The following is a 22,057-nucleotide window of genomic DNA, read 5'->3' on the forward strand; positions in this document are numbered from 1 at the left end:
GATCTCTAGAGCACTAGCAATGGAGAGAAGTAAATGGACTGACTTTCCATACATTAAGTTTCTTTAACTTCTGCCTCCATCCCTCAATAAACTGCCCAAATCCAGCAAGAGAAATCTATCATGTACTGCCAGTGGAGGTGAATGTGCATCTACATACACATCTCAGCTGCATTGTGTTTCTCAGTCAACGTCTTTTTGAATTGACTAGATGCATCCTTTTTTGTGAATGAAGATGTGCAGCCACATTCAAAAGCACCATTTGTTGCATTTTCTATTATTTCATTCAGGAGTAAGATGCTCAAGTATGTGGTGGCCTCTCAGCTCCAGGTTTTCCTGGATGAAGCAGCTTATCTCTTTTAGCCCAGCTTCATGTTTGGTTGTGGGACTGAGACAGCCTTGGTCCTCCCTGGTGGATGATCAAGTCCATTCCTGTTGGTTATGCTGGACCTCTCAATGGCTTTCAGTACCATTTCTTGGACCACCTGGATGGGGTGATTCTAAAGGGGCAGGGTCTTGTTCTGCTCCCAAACCTTCCTGGAAGGTGATGCTGGAAAATACCAGTTTGACATAGGGCTATTGACCTATGGCACTCCTCCTGGTTCCAACTTCTCTCCCATGCTGCTGAACATCTACATGAAACTATCGAGAGAGATCATCAGGAGAAACAGAGTGTGGGGTCACCAGTATGTGGCTGACGCCAATCTCTATTTCTTCATTCTATCAAATTCCAAGGAGGTTGCTGAGATGCTGGACCATTGCTTGGAGACAGTAATGTGCTGGATGATGGCAAGCGAATTGGCACTTCATCCAAACAAGATGGAGATGGAAAGAACTACCGATTTGGGGATAGAATTCCAACCTGTTTGAGATGGAATAGCAAACCCCTTCAAAACTCAGGTTCAGTTTGGGAGGGTGCTTTTGGATCTGACCTTGAACCTGGAATCCCAGGTGATGGGTGCGGCCAAGAGTGCTTTTGTCCAACTTAGTTGGTGGTGATTATTATCAACAATTTATTGTTGTTGACAAACACAGTTCAGTCAGAACAAACATACACAATTGCTAAGTGTCATCAGTTTTGTTAATGGCAGGGTTTTGTTTTTGTTTTAGGACATTAGTGATTAGTCTCCGTTGTCATTCATAGCTTTCTTTCCAAGTGAGGGAAGCTGAAGAGTATGAAGTGGGTATTTCAGTTTCCCCACAAGCACTTCCTTGTGCTTGGGGATTGAGTGCATGCTGCTATACACTGGAAGCCTTTGCCACACGGTCTTCATGGGCTTCCAGTTCTGTGGTTGGGTGTGGGGGGGTTTTCAAAATAATAGGAAACACTGTGGTGTTAACGTCTTCTTTATGGTCCAAAGCATATATGTACAAACTGGACATGTACCTATGTACATCCTACGCACACATGCACGCGCACACACACAGACACACACACAGTATTTTAGAAAAGGCTGAGCTTGTTCTTACAGCAACCCAACTGTTCTTTACCACCCACCTCTGCCTTCAGTAAGTAAGGCTGTGACAATGCCATTTCAGGCATTAAGGTATAATGTTCTTATCTGTGACCTGGTTTTATTTGCGTGCACAAGTTTCTGAAGGAAATGAGTCAGGCGGTTGGCACTTAGAAATCAATGGAGCATGTGTGGGCAAAATAAGAATGAAGGGCAAACTGCCTTTTCAGGGTCTTGCTCCAAAATGTGTGAGTGCTTCCCAAAATTATTACCTAGCAGAGGTTTAGCATTGATTTTTAGGAATGCCAAGAGACTAATGTGTATAATTGACTCACAGGTGTGCACTAAGTGTGGTTAGCAGCTTGTTTACTGTGAAATGTCACTGCAAGCCTTGACTACTGCCCCACTGTTAAGAAAAAAATCTTGCATTGCATTTTTGCCATGTTTCCACATTGCACACACCTTAAAATGTAATGTTTGGTGTTCTAAAGCACACGACTAAAATATGTGTGATATGTAATGTGTTGCAGGGATCTCCCAGTTGACCCTGGTTCCTAGTTGTATTTACTATATATGAAACATATGTGTTTTCCAGCATAGTATATGAAGCAGCCCTTAGTCTACTGGTATATTTTGCATTTCTCTTCTCCCTGCCCTTATTAGCTTCAATCAGGGGCATGCAGGAAGACTATTCTTGAAATGCTTCCAAACAGGTCACTAAGCCCATCTTACAGAAGTCCCGTGTGTGCATCTTTCCGCCAATTAAATGCATTCTGCAAAGGAGGTTTACTTAGGGTTCTCCCAACCCAATTGGGTAGTGCAGGGGGAAGATGGGGGAGAAGGCGCATTGTGCTAGTAAAAGTCATTGTGCTGGCTTCTGCTAGTGAGACTAGTTAGTTGCATCCAACCCATAGTGACAATATAATGGAGTATTAATAACCTTGATTATTGTGCAAATAACATAAACGCTGCGTAAATATCCCGACCATTAAGATAAAGGACTGAGAACAAATTGTGTGTATTTCTTGTCTTGTTTCTGAGTCGGCTCTCTTTTTGTTTAATGAAGTTGGTGATATGGTTTTCATCTAATTTAAACTTTGTCCTCTTTTGGCTTAGTAATGTAGCAGAGTATCATTGATAGCTTTTAACAGTCACTTAAAAAAATATATCCTTGTAACACACAAGTTCACTAACAGTGGACAACCCTGTTTTTCTTCTTGCACATATCCAGCTGAAATCAGGATAGTTAGTCATTTTTGATTTTTTTAATTATTCCAGGAATGTTAAGTATACAGGCTTGAGGAAAGGGAATGATCTCCCTCTCTTCCTCCTCCTCATGTACCTTCATTGAGACTTCCAAAGGCTGACTTGTAGTGAACCTGTGGCATTCCTGGTATGCCACCTCCTGTAGCGCAATTGCGAATCCCCGAATCCCCGTGGTGATAGAAATGGAGACAGTGGAAGGAACCTACACCCTGTGCAATTAGTTGGAAGTGCAAATGGCACTGTAAACAAGGGGTGTATCTAAAGCCTGTTCTGTTCCTGTTCCTTTCACCTTCACTGGAGGAGACGGAAGTAAAGGAGGATTTATTTATGGTTATGAGAGAGTTAAGCTAGTAGGTTTTAAATTCACCCTCGTTTGCAGAGCTGTCTTCTCATAGCTCTCTCCCTCATGGTCAAGAGATGGGAGTCCTTACACCAATGGTAGCCAATGTGGTGCGCCTCCAAATGTTGTGCATTGTAACTCCCGCCATGTTTTTCCTTTAGCCACATTGGGGCAGAACAGAGAGAGGATCATAGAATCATAGAATCATAGAGTTGGAAGAGACCATAAGGGCCATCGAGTCCAACCCCCTGCCAAGCAGGAAACGCCATCAGAGCACTCCTGACATATGGTTGTCAAGCCTCTGCTTAAAGACCTCCAAAGAAGGAGACTCCATCACACTCCTTGGCAGCAAATTCCACTGTCGAACAGCTCTTACTGTCAGGAAGTTCTTCCTAATGTTTAGGTGGAATCTTCTTTCTTGTAGTTTGGAACCATTGCTCCGTGTCCGCTTCTCTGGAGCAGCAGAAAACAACCTTTCTCCCTCCTCTATGTGACATCCTTTTATATATTTGAACATGGCTATCATATCACCCCTTAACCTGCTTCCCTTGAATCAAACAGGGTGTTGGGGAGGAGGAATATGTAGCAAAACAGATTGGTCAGAGCAGAGGTTGACTGAAAGGTCAGAATAGAGTTGCGGGGAGTGTCAGTATTTGGGAGCTCATAAGAGCCTTTTAATTATTTAATTGTCCAACCACAGTGCTTAGGTGTAACTGGCATATATACTCTCATTTCTAATTTAAGGGGTTGGGCAACATTGCCCAGGGTGCAAGAAAATCCACCCATGAGCAGATTGTAGCCAGTGGCTTCTAATAGGATTGGATTTAACTAGCATCAATTTAGCAGAAAGTTCTACCCCATTGTATTTTTTTAAAAAATGCATCATCTACATCAAGGCTGTGGGGATCTGTGGCCTTCCCGATGTTCAATCTCCAATTTCCATCAGCCCTAGCTAGCATGACTAATGGTCAGGGATTATGGAATTTGAAGTCCCAACATCTGGAGGGCCACAGGTTCCTCATTCCTGCTCTGTGTGATGGAGTCAGAGGAAGTTGACCTCATGATGAGGAGTTAGTTTAGTACCATGAAAGGTCAGTGGGGTGGCTAGGGTGTCAGACCAGGCCAGATGGGACTGTGGTCCAAATCCCCACTCAGCACTGGAGCTCATGGGGCAGCCTTGGGTCATTCACTGTCTCTCCACCTAACCTACCTCACAGGGTTGTTGTGAGGATAAAATGGAGAGTGGAAGAACCACGTGCATCTCTTTGAAGGGAAGGTCGGATAAAAATGTAATAAATGATGAAAATAAAGTAAGTGCCAGAAGTTAGCATTATCTGAGGATCTTCATAGGTCTCCATCTCACTGTGATATCACAATATGCTCCGGGTGCTTAAGAAAGACCTTGAATAGTCTTCCACTAGGGCGAGAAAAAAATGTTTAAGGCACCCCCTCCCACTCCACAAGCTGGTTTCATATTATGGTACTTATTAAGTGGCAGAGGCAGTCAGCTGCACATGAGAGAGAGTGTGTGTGTATAACTAGTTCCACTCAGAGATATGAAAAGGCAGGAGGTTATCAGGTGTGTCAGGGCTGAGATGAAAGAGTGCATTGTGTTGCATTAGAGAATGTGGGCTGATATGGTGAATTGTTGCATTATGGTACAAGTAGGCTCAGAGGGCGTTAAGTGCTCGGATATTTGGCTTTGCATTTCCTTCTGGGGGGGGGAACATGTCAGAGTAACTCGGCTCTTTGCTGGTTTGTGATAGAGGCTTGGAGCAGTCAGTATCCCTGTTGTGTCCACTAATGCTTTCCCTATCCTTTCCAGGATCCCAACCTTACGCTGCACACTGACAGCCCAGACCTAACACCATGTTTCCAGATGACTGTTGTGGCGTGGGTCCCGTGCTTCTATCTTTGGTGCATCTTGCCCTTTTATCTCCTTTATCTAAAATGCAACAACCGAGGCTACATTGTACTGTCTGTGCTGAGCAGGTTTAAAACGGTAAGATGCTGCGCGCGTGCTTACACACACACACACACACACACACACACACACACACACACACTGACTGCAGATAAGGGCAGAGTTTTGTGCCTAATGAGAGAAAATGGCTAGGGGGAAAAACTTAATCATATGCCCTCCGTTCAAAATGTCACAAAATAACATGATTGTGATAATCTGCAAATTATCCTTGTACTGTCAGATAAGTTTTTGAAGCATGGAATTTGGCTTTACGAAAAAGATAGACTTACTGCTCTGATGCAGCTTTCCTCAAACTTGGCCCCCCTGATGTTCTTGAACTACAGCTCCCATCATCCCTGACCACTAGCCGTGCTGGCTAGGAATGATGGGAGTTGTAGTCCAACAACATCTAGGGACCCAAAGGTGAGGAATGCATTTTTTCGTGTTTTGTTTAACCAAAAGGAACATAAGAAGCTGCCTCATATCTATCAGACTCTTGGTCCCTCTAGATGGGTACAGTTGACGCAGGGTTTCAGGCAGGAGCACTTCCTACAGCTGCCAGGAATTGAACCTGCAAAGCATGTGCTCTGCCACTGAGCTAAAGCCTTTCCAAAAGCATGAGCAGACTCTTCCAAAGGTTCTGGGTGGGGCTGGGAGAAAATGGGGGAAGAGCTTCTGCCTCTTGCATAGTTAGCTAGACTCCTTATTTTCTGAGTTCTGGCTCCCAGACTCTGGACACTTACTAGTTCTTTAGACAGCCTTCCTCCTTTCACTTAACATTTCCATCCGTAAGCAGGTCATGTGGTGAGGTGGCTCCCAAGCTGGTATCACTGGCAGTGGCGTAGCGTGGGGGGTGCAGGGGGGGCCGGCCACACCGGGCGCAACATCTGGGGGTTAGGGTTAGGGGGCGCAAATCCACGGGTTAGGAGGTGCAAATCCACGGGTTAGGGGTGCAAATTACTTGCCTTGCCCCGGGTTCTGACAACCCACGCTACGCCACTGATCACTGGCACTTACCTGGATGGGGCAGCATGGCAGCAAAGTCAGGGCTGCACACATATACCAGTGGGAGCACTGCATTGGCAGCAGTGCTTCCCTCCCCACTGCACTCTCACTGACCTTGCTGCCACTGCCTAACCCCATCCAGGGAAGCAGCAGCAACGCTGGTGTTGGGAGGGTAGCTCTGCCGCACCGCACACTCCGCTACTGCATTTCATCACTCGGTGCAGCTATCCGTTTTTGCTGCTAAAGACCTTTTTCCACTTTTGGAAGCAATCGTTTGGATGATTAAGTGACAGGCATGCATTTTTAATTGGATTTTAATCTCAGCTGTCCTCTGGGGGTGGGGGTGGAGAGAGATTTCTGTTTTGGTGGCGTTGTTGCTAATAATTAAGAAAATCTCTTGACCCAAGTGTTACTTTTGTTTTCTGCTGAGTTTCACGTGATTTGACAGGGTTATAAATTCAAGAGAAGGAGGAATCTATTCAATTTATTAGATGGATGCAGCCCATCACTTATTGAAGTCAACAGCCAAATCTCTATAGATTTTTAAAGCTGCACTGAAACAACGTGCTTCCAGCTCACAGCAAATTTAACATCTCATGATTTCTCTTAAGCAATCCACAAAGAGCACCATCTGACCATGTTGATTTTTAGCAGGTGATATTTGAATGTTGTGAACACGTGAATCCGCTGTGCCTCCATTCACTTTAGATGTGCCCTTCAACTCAAGAGAATAAAAGCATACAGCCCTCTAAGAAGTGGCAACAATTAAAAGAAATTCACGAAATGATGGGTTGTTACAAAGATTTAACCTCACTGCCATTTGCCACTTCTAAATAAATGATCTGGTTCCAAAGCTAAGCTCCTAAACCAGCAGAAGATTTAAAGTTCACAGAGTGATGTGCGTTTGCGAGGGGAGAGTTTGGCCTTTTGTTGTCACAAGCAATACTGAGCACTGGCACCCTGACTGTGTAGTTTCCATCCCTTGTGTTAGAGGGCACATCCAGAGTGAATGGCAGCACAAATAGTTTCCTTCGTACTGCAAGCAGATGGAACATCACTGTCATTGATATGGGACTTGCAAAAATATTGCGCAAAAAGTGCAATAGCAAACCATCTGCCCTGTGATTTTTCTGGTGCAGGCATGTCCCCACTCATTGCTCACATGTCTGGAAATGTACATGTAGTTGCCTCTGCATGGGATATTGGTACTCTAAGACAAGCTTGTGAATAGCCAATTGCCAGTAGGCTGTGGCAAGTACGAATCACCTCTGGCTGAGCAGCAAGAAAGCATATGCTTGCAAACGGAAATAAAAACCTGTGCAGGTTTTTTCTGCACTTGGGCAGGAAGAAGCAGATGCACAAATATAAGATGGGGGACATCTAGATTGCCAGTAGTACATGTGAAAAGGATCTAGGGGTCTTAAGGTAAAGGTACCCCTGCCCGTACGGGCCAGTCTTGCTAGACTCTAGGGTTGTGCGCTCATCTCACTCTATAGGCCGGGAGCCAGCGCTGTCCGCAGACATTTCCGGGTCACGTGGCCAGCGTGACAAGCTGCAACTGGCGAGCCAGCGCAGCACACGGAACGCCGTTTACCTTCCCGCTAGTAAGCGGTCCCTATTTATCTACTTGCACCCGGGGGTGCTTTGAACTGCTAGGTTGGCAGGCGCTGGGACCGAACGACGGGAGCGCACCCCGCCGTGGGGATTCGAACCGCCGACCATGCGATCGGCAGGTCCTAGGCACTGAGGTTTTACCCACAGCGCCACCCGCGTCCCTTCTAGGGGTCTTAGTGGACCACAAACTTAACTTGAGTCAAAAGTGCGATACAGCAGCAAAAAAAAGGTAATGCTATTCTAAGCTGCATTAACAAAGGTATAGTGGCCAGATCAAGGGAAGTAATAGTCCCATTCTATTCTGCCTGGGTTAGACTACATCTGGAATACTATGTCCAGTTCTGGGCACCACAATTTAAGAAGGATGGTGACAAGCTGGAACGTGTGCAGAGGAGGGAAACCAAGGGGATCAAGGGTCTGGAAACCAAGCCTTATGAGGAACAGTTGAAGGAGCTGGGTATGTTTAGCCAGGAAAAGAGGAGACTGAAAGGAGATAGATAGCCATCTTCAACTATCTAAAGGGCTGTCACATAAAGGATGGAGCAAGCTTGTTTTCTTTTGCTCTGGAGGGTAGGGCATGAAATAATAATAATAATAATAATAATAATAATAATAATAATAATAATAATTTGTTTATACCCTGCCCACTCTGGGCGGCTTCCAACAAAATATTAAAATACAATAGTGCATCAAACATTAAAAGCTTCCCTAAACAGGGCTGCCTTCAGATGTCTTCTAAATGTCATATAGTTGTTTATTTCTTTGACATCTGGTGGGAGGGCGTTCCACAGGGCGGGTGCCACTACCGAGAAGGCCCTCTGCCTGGTTCCCTGTAACTTGGCTTCTCGCAACGAGGGAACCGCCAGAAGGCCCTTGGTGCTGGACTTCAGTGTCTGGGCTGAACGATGGGGGTGGAGATGCTCCTTCAGGTATACTGGACCGAGGCCATTTAGGGCTTTAAAGGTCAGCACCAACACTTTGAATTGTGCCCGGAAACGTACTTCCAAGTTAAGAGATTCCGACTAAACACCCAGAAGAACTTTCTGACAGTTATTCGACTGTGGAACAGACTCCCATGAGAGGTGGTGAAGTCTCCTTCACTGGAGGTTTTTAAGCAGAGGTTGAATGGGCCATCTGTCATGGGTGCTTTAGTTGAGATTCCTGCATTGTAGATGGTTGGACTAGATGGCCCTCTTCCAACTCTATGATTCTATAATTCTTTTTCCTCTTCAGGCCATCAATATTGTACAAACAACTGCCATGTGTAGGTGTGGGCAGGCAGGGACTAGTAATTTTTATGGCTAACATGCAAGGCTGCTTTCAGAATATGCTGCAATATAAATGCTCTTTGAATACGTACATTGACTGAATACATTGCTACTCTTACAGATGAATTTATTTTCTCTCTCTTTCTTTTGAAGGTCTTTGCTTTTGTTCTTTGGTGTGTTTGCTGGGCCAATCTCTTCTACGCTTTCCATGGAATTGTTCAGAGCAGAACCCCAGCACCCGTATATTTTGTTACACCCTTACTTGTTGGCATCACAATGGTCAGTATGCCTTTCTGTTGATGTTATTGATTGCATGGGGGTCAGTGTTGATGCTGATATGAATTAATTTTCTTAGATCAGTCGTAGCTGCCTCTTAGAATCCCAGAGATGGCTGTGGAATTGACTGTTTCGTTATCAGCAGCAAATTTAGTGGAGAGAATGATGGCAATTATTATGGGAAAACATAGGAAGCTGCCTTATACTAAGCCAGGCCATTTGTCCCTCTAGCTTAGTACTGTCTACACTGACTGGCAGCAACTCTCCAGAGTTTCAGAAAGGAGTCTTTTCCAGCCTTATCTTGAGGTGTCTGAGGTTGAACCAGGGACCTTCTGCATTCAAAGCGATTTTTCTGTCACTGAGCTAAGGCCTTGCCATAGAGGAGGCAGACAGAACTTTGACAGATGTGCGTTTCAAATAGCTTTTGCCATTCTTCATCCTCTTAATTTATCTGTGTAGTCCTCAGGGCTACTGTTATATGACAATATGTCATATTATCTTGGATTATACAAGATCAGCAGTTCTGAAACAGCAGCCAAATTCTGAACAAAATAATTATTTGAATGATAATAAGAAGCAATCGTATCCTTAAAGGGTATAATTTTTCCATCTAGTTAATACTGTCTATTTCTCTTCACGTTTTAAAAGCCAGCACTGGAGAATTCTGCATATAAGCAAAGGAGGAAGGGACATTTTTACTGTTCTGCACTGCACAAAGTTTTTCCTTGCCTTTGTGGCAAGAAAGCAAATAATATTTTCAGCAAGCCTCTATGAAATCTAAAGGTTGTATGATGGAACCACATGAAAACACAAATGTGGGATATCTGAGTTAAAAGGCAATAGCCATATCTTCCTGGATGAGAAAAAAAAACAAGCTGTTGCCTTATTTTTATATATATACAGTAATTATGCTGTTATCTAGTTCTAAAGCAAAGCACTTTTTCTTTTGGTGGGGAGAGGGAACGGAACTATGGCCATATTCATGCCATACATTTAAAGCACTATTATGCCACTTTAAACGGTCATTGCTTGTTAAGTCATTGCATCCTTAATGAAGGATGGTGAGAGTTGTTAAAAAGGTAAAGGTAAAGGTACCCCTGCCCGTACGGGCCAGTCTTGACAGACTCTAGGGTTGTGTGCTCATCTCACTCTATAGGCCGGGAGCCAGCGCTGTCCGCAGACACTTCCGGGTCACGTGGCCAGCGTGACAAGCTGCATCTGGCGAGCCAGCGCAGCACACGGAAACGCCGTTTACCTTCCCGCTAGTAAGCGGTCCCTATTTATCTACTTGCACCCGGGGGTGCTTTCGAACTGCTAGGTTGGCAGGCGCTGGGACCGAACGACGGGAACGCACCCCGCCGCGGGGATTCGAACCGCCGACCATGCGATCGGCAAGTCCTAGGCGCTGAGGTTTTACCCACAGCGCCACCCGTTTCCCTGGTGAGAGTTGTTAGGACAGCCCTATTATTTTCACAGAGCTACAGTTTTCAGAGTGGTTTAATAGTCAATCCCCCTTCACAGAGGACTCTGGAAATTGTAGCTCTGTGAAAGGAATAGAGGCCACCAGTCAACTCTCAGCATCCTTATTATTTGAGTGTTTAAAGTGGTACCGTAGTGCTTTTAATGAACGGTGTGCATGAGACCAATGGAAGCAGAAGAACAAACAAACCAACAGCAGTGTTTCAGATCCAGGCTTTTAAACCAAGCTAAGAGATAAGGAGGCATTCATTCATTCACAGCTGTAATCCATGTGTTCCACCTTTACTTTCTCTGCAGCTGTTAGCCATGTTGCTCATCCAGTATGAGAGGCTTCATGGAGTTCAGTCCTCAGGAGTTCTCATCATCTTCTGGTTCTTGTGTGCGCTGTGTGCTGTGAGCCCTTTACGGTCCAAGATAATTGGTACTGCAGCTCAGGTAAATGGGATATGTCTATGTTATTCAGAATGTATACATTTATGACATGTTTTCCCAAAATTAGTATTTAGGGAGGGAGATGGCTTGACACTCTGTGGGGAGAGGTAGATCTAATGGGAGTTAAGGGTGGAGCAGCTTGTGTTACTTTCTGCTGCCTGCCTCTTCCGAAACACCAAGACTGGGACATTCATAGGGTGCTAAATACAAATAAAGGTAAGCTAATGCACTGTGAATGTGAGTGGAGGCTATGGGGACACTGCACTGCAGAGAGGAGTGTTTCCTCTTCTCAGAGAAAAGGAAGGAAAGTCAAGCTCCTCTGTAAAGGCAGGAAGATAGGGAGGTCTCACGTCTTATGTGTCTTTGAAAGGAGATACTGGAATGAAAATCGGTGTGTTCAGATTTTATTTCTGTGTTTATTTCTTTAGTGACCTATACCCCACTTTTCCTTACAAAGTGAACTCAAAGCAGCTCACTTAATGAAAAACAATGCAACGCTTTAAATAAATACAGTATCATCACCGCCACCAAAATCAAACATCGCAAACAAAACATCATCAATCATTTGAGGTAACGAAGCTAGAGCAACAAAATTTAGGGAAGCTAATCTTCTAAAAGCCTTCTGAAACAGCCGTGTTTTGGCCAACTGCCTGAAATAATAAAGTATCAAAGCCTGGCAAACCTCCTTAAGGAAGGCATTCCATAAAGTGGGTTTAACTGCTAAAATGGGCAAGGTCTTAGTGGCTGTCTGCCATATCTCATTCAGCAATGCCACTTGGAACAAGGCCTCAGACTTTGAATGAAGCATGCAGGATGGAAAATAATGGGAGAAGGCAGTACTTAAGGAATCCAAGTCCCAAGCCATTTAGGTCTTTAATGATCCAAATCAGCACCTTGCATTTTGTCCAGCAGTGAATCAGAAAATAGTTCAAATCCAACAAGGTGGGAGTCATATATCTAGAATGTCTATGACAACCTTCACCACTCTACTGTCCTCCAAATGTTTGGACTACAGCATCTGTCAACCCCCTGCCCCTCTCTGGCTGGGGCTGATGGGAGTTGTAGTCTTAAGGGTGCCTGCAGACATGGCAGAATATTGCATTAGTTTTCCTGATTTTAATGTTGGCACTCCTGTCCCATTTTCTATTGTACCTTTCACCTGTTGTGTTAGGGAACTGTGACTTTTTGACCAATATACTGGCTTGTTGTGTTAAATTTCATTCAGACCAGTGGCCATGGTGTGACACCGCAAATGTCATTGGACAATGTTGCTGCTCCCCCACCTTGGGAAAAATTGGACAAGGGGCTTTGCAAACCCCACGCTTGGCACCTGGGAAGCACATGACATCAGGTGACCATGGCTTGGATGAAATGGCCTTGGAGGCCAAATGGGGAGGCCCTGAGGCTCAGATTTCTAGCCCAGAAGGCAGGATCTTCCATACTACTTCACAAAGGAAGAGGGTGGGGGTTGCAGTTGATTCCAGTGGGAAGCAGCTAAGACACCAGAGCAAGACTTATTATCACACAAGATCCTAAACAGTTTTATTAGGCTTTGCAGTTAATAGCCACCTGAAATATTAAATATTTGTTTTTAATAATAATATTTTATTACTCTAATGGTCTTTTTCCTCATCAATGTCCTAGGGAGACAGCGTCAGTGTTTCACCCCATGAGTTGATTAAATAATTGGGTTTTTTTCCCCTCAGGGGGAGCATATACATACAGCACTATATTTGTCTGTTGTTTTACCCAAGTTCTCCTTTGACCTCATTAACTTTCCCCCTCTCATTAACCATTTAACCTCTCCCTGCGCCTTTAATGAAGAGCACTTTCCTTGTGTATTGACTCAAAATCTTGTATCTCTCCCTAGAACCCGATGGAAGACAGATTTCGGATTATCACATTTTATCTATACTTGGCACTGATCCTTGTAGAGTTGGTTCTTTCGTGTCTTAAAGAAAAGCCTCCATTTTTCTCTCCGGTTAACTTAGACCCTGTAAGTATGTCCTTCTTACAGTGACTGCCTTCCATAGTTTCTCATGAGCTGTGATCAGCAACCAAGCTAATTTAAGAATGTGTGTCCACATCCTCTGATTTTCCTGGAAGGTGTCTTGGAACAAACCAGGTGTACACTACATCTCACCTTAAGTGTCTCTGATTAGGGTTCTGCCTCTGGACTATATGTTGAAGGAAAGTATTTACCTTAGACATCAACAACTGTAGGCTTCATGTACCAAATCCAGCCCCATGACAACCTGTCCCCTATCCACAACCCAGAAGCAGGCATGGTGTGAGTTTGGACTTGCTGGTAGCCTATTTTGAAGAAGCCATGTGTGAGAGGGCTGTGCTTAATGAGGTGCTAATTTATGTGTGATGTTCTTTGCTAAAAGGACATTGCGGAGGGAGAGGGCAGAAATTGGGACAGCAGCCTGGTGAAGTAGTTGATTTTTGGTGGTGGTGGGATTTTGGGATGTTTGTCTCTTTGTGTGACAATTAGTAGCTGGCTGTGTGCGAAAGAATGGCCCAAGCGTGCCTTATTTTCATATGGCCTGGAAGCTGACTGTGGATTCTGCAGTAAGAGAAAAGCTTTTCCTTCCATTCTGCCACAACCTGGTCTTAATAAAGTCTGCTGGCAGCAGGACAGAGAGGCTTTCTATTGTCTTGCCTCGTGTCTTCTCCCCCCCTCCCCCCCCAGCTGCTCCATCAGCAAGGATTCCCTGTGTTTGCTGTCTGGTAATAGCTAAAACACACATCCACTCCTTGCTTTTATGTCTGCTATTAGCAGGATTTGTTGAGATCAGATTGTGAAATCCAGCCATAGCCCTTCAAACACTGCTCAGAGCTGGGGGAAGGTGGTGGGGAGCAGGGAATTGGCAGGAGTTCCAGCACATCCTTAATATATACATCCCATGGTATATCTCCAAATGGTTTTGAATGCATGGTAGTCTTTGGCTACAAAAGCTTTGGCTAAAATGTTGGATTTAAAAAAACAAAAGCAAATTCATGTCTTCAACTTTTTATTGTAGAATCCCTGTCCAGAGTTAAATTCTGGTTTCCTTTCGAAGATCACATTTTGGTGGTTTACAAGGTAAGCATTACTGAGCTCTCGTTGATATCCTCTATTTTGCTGAAAGCAATATTGAAGTGGCATCCGTACAAGAGATTCCCCTCGTGCTCTTGGTTGCCTAGCTACATTCCTATACAATACAGCATTCATTCATGCTCTTCCCTCTACCCCACACCCAGATGTTTTGTGCTTATTAGAGTAGAGGTTAACAAAAGTACTCAGAACAAATTCCTGAGCTTTAGAAGTATATTTACTTCTAAATATATTTCGTTTGCACAATGGGCTGGTTGGTGGATCTCAGGATTCTGGCAGAAAACGAAGTACTGTAGTTGCAGCAAGCCTCAAGTCTGCCCATCCCTGGTGTAGATCACCTTTCAGAACTGAGGTGCAGGAAGTGTGAGACAGCAGCTAAGTTCACAGATGGGAAACTGGAGTGCTGTGTGCTTAATTCCAGGTTGGGAAATGCTGGCTAACACTGTGAACAACTTGCACAGTGATGTTTGAATTGGCAATTAAGGTTCAGGTTTCATTTCCTGTTGGAATCGTATTTTATAGGGTGTTTTTTATTATTCTTACTGTGCAGCAGGAAAAGAAACTTGAGTCTCGTGTGTAACATGATGAAACAAATCTTTGTCAACCTTCAACTCTCCAAAAAATGGCTTTTTTTTAAAGGGGAGGGGAAGTTGCATTTCCCCCCTCTCCAAAGAAGAGGGAGATTAGTTTAATAAGCCATACTTTGTGCAAGGTTGAAGAGGGTTTTTTGCAATTTAGGGGAAAAAAATCTAAGCTTTTATCTTCAAGGTTCTCTTTGCAATTAGAAGACAACAATAGTTGTTGTTAAAAAAAACAGGGCTGAGAATAGAGTTCTGAGAGGCAATTTGCACATTTTCATTCATAAGTCTATTCCAAATGATTTCCACATTAATCTGTGATTTAAAAAAGGAAAAAAAAACTGTACAAAAATTGTATTTGAATACAGGTGACTCTCAACTTATGTGGGGGTTACGTTCCGGGGATAGCGTTTAAAGGCAAAAGTGTATCATCAAAACACATTGGTGGATGGGATGGCGAAAGTCTTTCACCCCAGAAACCCACCCACTTTCTGTCCCTTTAAAAACAAAACAAAAGTCAAGCGTGTTTACTGTATGGGATGAGTAATAAAGTCTGGGCTACAAAAGAAAGAAACAAAAACGAAAGTTATTACCATAGTAAAGTAAAATATATTGGTGTCATTGGTTTGTCAAGTGTAGTTCCAGATTTGGCAGGCCTGTGGTGATGGCTGCTTTTTAAAGCCAAAAACCATTTTACATAAGTGCAAAATCTTAATGATAATTACTTTCCAGTCTGTGTATTAATTCAGGAGATGCATATTAGGTCGGCTCACTTTTAAAAAGGCAGACCAAATTGAATTCTCCCTAGTTCTGAACCTAGCAGCCTATTCATTGTGCCACATCGCCCCGTAGAGATTCCCACTTAGAAACTGAATAAAAGACTTTCCACCTAGCAACAGGAGGCTCAGCTGCCTCCTTTGCTGCAAATGGCAAATGCATGGATGAAAAACTAAGGCCTCAAGGAAAATAGTTAATATCCGGAGACTTCCAAGCGTTAGCAATTCTGTTTGCCAAGGTTGGATAGTAGTTTGATGTCAACTTAAAATGCCACTTTCCTACCAAGATTTAAATCATTTTGTCCTAGTTTTTCCACTTAAAGAGAGATGGGTGAACTTGTAGCATTTGTAGTCAGTTCCCAAATTCAGTTGAGTTTCTGCAGGAGGACAAGAGGTCAACAGAGAGCTATTTAACATCCCTGACAGCAGCAGTTACATTGACGTCAGTAGTGATCTTGTTGCCATGTGGGAAAAGCAGGAGCGGGGAGCCAGAAAAAAAAAATGCATTTAAGGTTGGCTACGGTCAAGGTTCAACCACTAAACCCCCTTATGTTTGTGGATATCATCACTGTAATAAATGAAAGTATGTGAACAGAGTTGTATGTGAACAGAACCTCTTGTTTGCCAATACTTTGGTAATGTATTATGCCAAAGATTAGACAGGATTTTGAGGGTGCCCAAGGTGATGGCAAAGCACAGCAGACATTTATGGTGGGATAATACTGGAGGCATCAAGGAAGTGCTAAAAAGTGTGATGGAGTTGAAGTTCTGGTACCAGACATACAATATTTGCATGGTGAAACTGCTTTGAAAATGTGCTAACCTCATCTTGTGCACTTACCATCTTTACTCCCAGATTGAACTCAGGGAAAACCTTGTGTTTTGGTTTGAATCAGAAAACCAAAGCACAGCACTGACTGGCTAGTGTTTGTGTCAATCATGAAGCAAAATCCCTCCTTTTGGTGCTGATTAGTTATGCCTTGTGACAGCCACAATGCCACCTCCTCTGCTTCTCAGAGCACTTTTAAAGGGTGTTGAGCAAAAATACAAGCAAGGTGTTGGTGTGGATGGGGGTGGGCAGAGACAGAAAAACAAAGTAGACTGCCTGCTTGAAGGATTGTGGAGGAGGGCAGGATGCTGGTGCATCCAGAGGCTATATGTGTGTCATTACTGAGGTGAACATTGGAGAGTGGATGGGAAGCAGAGCTCACCCCTTAGTAGAAAAACTTGGTCTTACTCATCTTTGATCACTCCTTTGTACTTGACTTGCAGTCAGACCAAAAATTCATTTTATGTTAAACACATGGCCATTGCTGCAAACAGCAAATATGTATTTATTTCCCACCTCCCTACCTATTACTTCCAGAACAATTTACCTGTATCCACAACATTGCACATGTCCCCTGTCCCCACCCCACTGATAGCAGCATGTGATATGGAGCAGGGAAATGTACAACAGCTTCTGCCATCCAGGAGCTGGGTAAGTTGTCCTGGATGCCTAGTGTAGAAGAAGGAGGAATTAAATGTGTGTGTACTCACATGCACTGTCTGTAGAGGTCTTTGCACATTACGCGTAACACTGCAGTACTCTCTTGAGAAAGTTTGAATTGTGTGTCCAAACTGATTACCAACGTCCTTTTTTGTTTTTTTAACAATACAGTATGGCAATCCAGGGATATAAGAAGCCTCTTGAAGATAAAGATTTATGGTCTCTGAATGCGGATGATAAATCTGAACTGATAGTACAGAAGCTGCAGAAAGAGTGGGATAAACAAAATCAAGAAGTGCAACAGTAAGTCACTCTTAGGCTCCCTTTTGTGCATAAACTCTTGCTTTTTAACTGTGCTTTAGAAAATCACCAAAATTGTGTGCCATCGTAATGTGTCCAAAAAATAAATAAATATTGCAGCCTACATAAATGATAACTGTGTAAAATGCATAATTAAGCTAATGTGCATATGTTAAGCTAATGTGCATGTGTTTGCTTGTTTTGCATAATTTGCTAGGCTTTTGCTAATCAAAGGATGAGGCAAGGATCCTCAAGGCACTGGAACTGTATCTCAGAACAACCAGTAATCAACCCCCATTCTAGTGTCACATTTTACTTGCATTTTCTATCACACTTTCAAGATTATCTTAATAATAATAAAAACTATAACTTTTCTGTGGGGGAGGGGTGAGGAAAAAAGCATGCCCAGGCCCCCAGGACCTTGTGTGGGAGCTGGAGTTGAGCAAATGAGCTGGACCATAGGGAGCTGTTGACCCAGCAAGAGATTAGAGGAGAACTGGAAGGGATGATGATGATGATGATGATGATGATGATGATGATGATATAGACGACAACAACAACTTTTATTTATATCCTGCCCTCCCTGGCCGAAGTCGGGCTCAGGGCGGCTAACATCAGATATATACAGTAACATTAGTATAAAATCAAACAATAATTAAATTACCTCCTAAAAACAGGTCAATATCCTTGTTGCCAGCTTCCTCCCTCTTCCTCTTCCTCTTCCTCTTCCTCTTCCTCTTCCTCTTCCTCTTCCTCTTCCTCTTCCTCTTCCTCTTCCTCTTCCTCTGCTGGGTGATTGTTTACAGTGGGATCTCCCTTTTCTGGAGGTTACCCTTGTTCATTCCTGTGCCAGCTCCAGATTTCCCATTGGATCTGCTGCTGCTTTTGCTCTTGAGACCCAGGTAGTGACGATGGAGAACTGGGGATGAAGATGCGGCTTGGGATGCGGTCGAAGGGGTTATCAGGCTGCCTTGGGACTAATGTGGGTTCTTCCAGCTCCTCAGTTGTGCTGCTGTTCCCCACAAGGTGTTCCATGTCTCTTTCTCAGAAGACATATCTCACTGGCTCTGGGTTGTGTGGGATCCCTTTGGAAAGCTGAGATTCTCAGAACAAACCCATACTTGCATGGAATGGTTGTGGAATACCCACCACCATGTTCATGTGGCTTTTTGGAGAGGGTTAGGGTTTGCGTTAAGATTATCCGTCTAATGCATTAAAAAGAGAATTAAATTACTGAAGCTAAATGCATAAGAACTGGACATACATACAGGTGAAACCCAGAAAATTAGAATATTGTGGAAAAGTTCATTTATTTCAGTAATGCAACTTAAAAGGTGAAACTAATATATGAGATAGACTCATGACATGCAAAGCGAGATATGTCAAGCCTTCATTTGTTATAATTGTGATGTTTATGGCGTACAGCTGATGAAAACCCAAATTAACAATCTCAGAAAATTAGAATATTAAATGAAATCAGCAAAACAAGGACTGCAAATAGAGCAATATTGGACCTCTGAGAAGTAGAAGCATGCACATGTACTCAGTACTTGGTTTGGGCCCCTTTTGCATCAATTACTGCCTCAATGTGGTGTGGCATGGATGCTATCAGCTTATGGCACTGCTGAGGTGTTATGGAAGACCAGGAAGCTTCAATAGCAGCCTTCAGCTCTTCTACATTGCTCGGTCTCATGTCTCTCATCTTTCTCTTGGCAATGCTCCATAGATTCTCTATGGAGAATCTACCAAGAGATTTTGGAGCACTTCATGCTTCCTTCCACAGACGAGCTTTATGGGCATGCTGATTTCATTTTCCAGCAGGACTTTGTCACCTGCCCACAGTGCCAAAAGTACCAAAACCTGGTTCAATGCCCATGGGATTACTGTGCTTGATTGGCCAGCAAACTTGCCTGACCTGAACCCCATAGAGAATCTATGGGGCCAAAAGGGAGTTCCTGCTTTACCATCTGGCTCTTAATTTATATTTTAGATAGGAAGAATTTAGCTACATTTTCAGTAATGTAAGAAGAGGAATCATTTAAACAAGAGATAGCCTTATTTCAGTGGGTCTTCCGGGTAAAGGTACAATCAGCTTCTTTCTGGGCTTATTATACAAATTGTCATATATAGATTAAAATGACCCACAAGTTTTGTCTCTCTGATCCCACAGGGACAAATACCTTCATTATGTGAAATGTTCTTAAACTTGCCTGTATGCAAAGCAGAAGGCAGAACATTAATAAAATAGGAACACTGAGGATAAATGCTCTCTATATCTGTAAATAGCAGAGTGTCTGAGGTTTTATCTTATCCGGAGAGATAACTGGTACGCTGAATCACTCAGCTGTGTATGGCTCATGAGCCATCACATGCATACCTGATAAGACACACAGTACAGTTCCTTCCACCTCAGAATGCATGTTGTGTACATAGTGGATCATTTGTTTGAAATCACCCCTATACCAGCTCTCTCTTTATGTGAGCATACCAGGGGGAGAGAGAGAAGATCAGGTTGCTGTTGATGTTTTCTCGTGAGTTAAGCTAAGTTAAGGATCAGTTTCCCCAATCACATGAAGGGGTTCAATTTGCGTTCAAGATCAGGTCACTGTTGATGTTTTGTTGTGAGTTAAGCTAAGTTAAGGATCAGTTTCCCCAATCACATGAAGGGGTTCAATTTGCATTCAAGTGAACAGGAACAGAAGTCACTGTGGGCCTTTCCCTATTCAACAGGAGGAAGGGCAGGGACTGAGAGGTGTGTGGTGTGGGACTGGCGCATGCACCCCCTTCCCCGGCTCACACTTTGAGCTTTCATGTGTTTGGGCAAATACCTGACTTCCATTAATTTGTGCCCTTGTCTTGAAATGTCACTGGAATAGCGGTTTGGTTGGGCGCAAAATTGGTGAAAGGATAGTCAAAACTTTTTGATTCATAAAATACGAAACAAAATAATTTAGTAGGTTTTATCCAACCTCAGAAGAGACCTATTGAAATCAATGGACCTAAATTACTTGTGTGAATTGATTTCAATTGGTCTCTTCTGAGTAAAGCTATCACCCATTAGTTTTATTTCTTGAAAGACCATAAAACCAAAAAAATGTTGATGTTTGAAATGTGGCTGCTTTCCTAAGCAAGTATGTCGTCATCACCATCATCATCATCATCATCATCATCATCATCGTCATCATCATTTTGCTGAACAGGAAAGGGAAATTATCAGATGCCGAAGGCTGTATTTGCCTCAGCCAAAGCTTTAGACTACAGCTTTTTATTTAAGTAAACTAAACTAATTTAATCTTAATCATTCCTCCATGAACTGGCCAGTCTTCACTCAAATCAATTGATCTGATAGGTTGATGTGGAGGTTTCTGCCCCTGAATACACCAAGCAGGGGGACTGCAACAGTAATATCTCATACGACTTAATTTGTGAATCAGGCTCTAATTGTGCTGCCTTATGTTACTATAATTTAAATATGCAGCTTTAACATAGTTATTAAATAAAGTACCGATTTTAACACAGACAGTACTTTAAAAGGAGGTCCCTTTTTTCATGGGGGAAACTGCTCCCTGCTCTTGGCTACGAAAATGTGGGGCCCATATCCTACAAACATATCTTAGCAGTTCTCACAGAAGCAAGGCCACATTTGAGGCCCAAAGGCTGCTATTATTTAAGAGAGTCAACATTCCTAACAAACCCTCCACTTTTTCAGCTGACTTTAACAATGTCTTTTTGTTCCCCTAGGAAAAAAGATATATCCTATACAAAAAGCTCGAACCAAATAGAGAACCATGTTGGTGATGGCCTTGAGGAAACAGAAATCCTGATAAGTAGTAACACAAAGCAGAAAGAACCATCTTTTCTCAAAGCCTTACTCAGGACCTTTGGCCCATACTTCTTAATCGGCTCCTTCTTTAAATTAATTCAAGATCTGTTGTCTTTCGTCAACCCCAAGTTGCTAGGGTGAGTTCCGCACTCTCATTCAAGTTCATTTCACATGATCCATTAGCACTGCGTTTCCAAAACTTAGGTCTCCAGCTGTTTTTTTGAACTGCGACTCCCATCATCCCTAGCTAGCAGAACCAGTGGTCAGGGATGATGGAAATGGTAGTCCAAAAATAGCTGGAAACCCTATTTTGGGAAACCTTGCATTAGTGAATAGCTAGTGAAAAGGGACGCGGGTGGCGCTGTGGGTAAAACCTCAGCACCTAGGGCTTGCCGATCGCATGGTCAGCGGTTCGAATTCCCGCAGCGGGGTGAGCTCCCGTCTTTCGGTCCCAGCTCCTGCCCACCTAGCAGTTCGAAAGCACCCTTAGGTGCAAGTAGATAAATAGGTACCACTTTATAGCGGGAAGGTAAACGGCGTTTCCGTGTGCTGCGCTGGTGCCGGCTCGCCAGAGCAGCTTCATCACGCTGGCCACGTGACCCGGAAGTGTCTCCGGACAGCGCTGGCCCCCGGCCTCTTAAGTGAGATGGGCGCACAACCCTAGAGTCAGACACGACTGGCCCGCAAGGGCAGGGGTACCTTTACCTTTACCTTTTAGTGAAAAGGTAATAGTTTTAAGGCGCCACTTGCTTTCTGCAAGCTTTTGGGGTTTTTGCATTTACTACACTCCATTCCCTGCATGTCGCAGGACACCTATTTTATCCTGTGCTGAGTCCTTGCCTATCTGCTTAGCAGATGCGGGGAATTGCAGGGGAGAATGGCAGTCTGATAGGGAAA

General features: G+C 43.6%; 1 protein-coding gene across 3 annotated transcripts in view; it reads left to right on the forward strand.

Annotated features, from left to right (window-relative positions):
* Positions 1-22,057, forward strand: part of ABCC3 (ATP binding cassette subfamily C member 3) — a 77,795-nt gene that overhangs the window by 20,370 nt on the left and 35,368 nt on the right. For all 3 annotated transcript variants that reach the window (XM_083598056.1, XM_083598057.1, XM_083598055.1), the window contains 7 exons: positions 4,883-5,059; positions 9,061-9,186; positions 10,960-11,097; positions 12,965-13,090; positions 14,121-14,182; positions 17,209-17,340; positions 21,079-21,297. In XM_083598056.1, coding sequence (XP_083454182.1) covers positions 4,937-5,059; positions 9,061-9,186; positions 10,960-11,097; positions 12,965-13,090; positions 14,121-14,182; positions 17,209-17,340; positions 21,079-21,297 — 926 coding nt within the window. In that variant the 5' untranslated portion in view covers positions 4,883-4,936. The remainder of the gene's footprint in view (positions 1-4,882; positions 5,060-9,060; positions 9,187-10,959; positions 11,098-12,964; positions 13,091-14,120; positions 14,183-17,208; positions 17,341-21,078; positions 21,298-22,057) is intronic.

The sequence above is a fragment of the Podarcis filfolensis genome, assembly GCF_964270895.1.
Source record: "Podarcis filfolensis genome assembly, chromosome: 2".
NCBI classification, from domain to species: Eukaryota; Metazoa; Chordata; class Lepidosauria; order Squamata; family Lacertidae; genus Podarcis; species Podarcis filfolensis.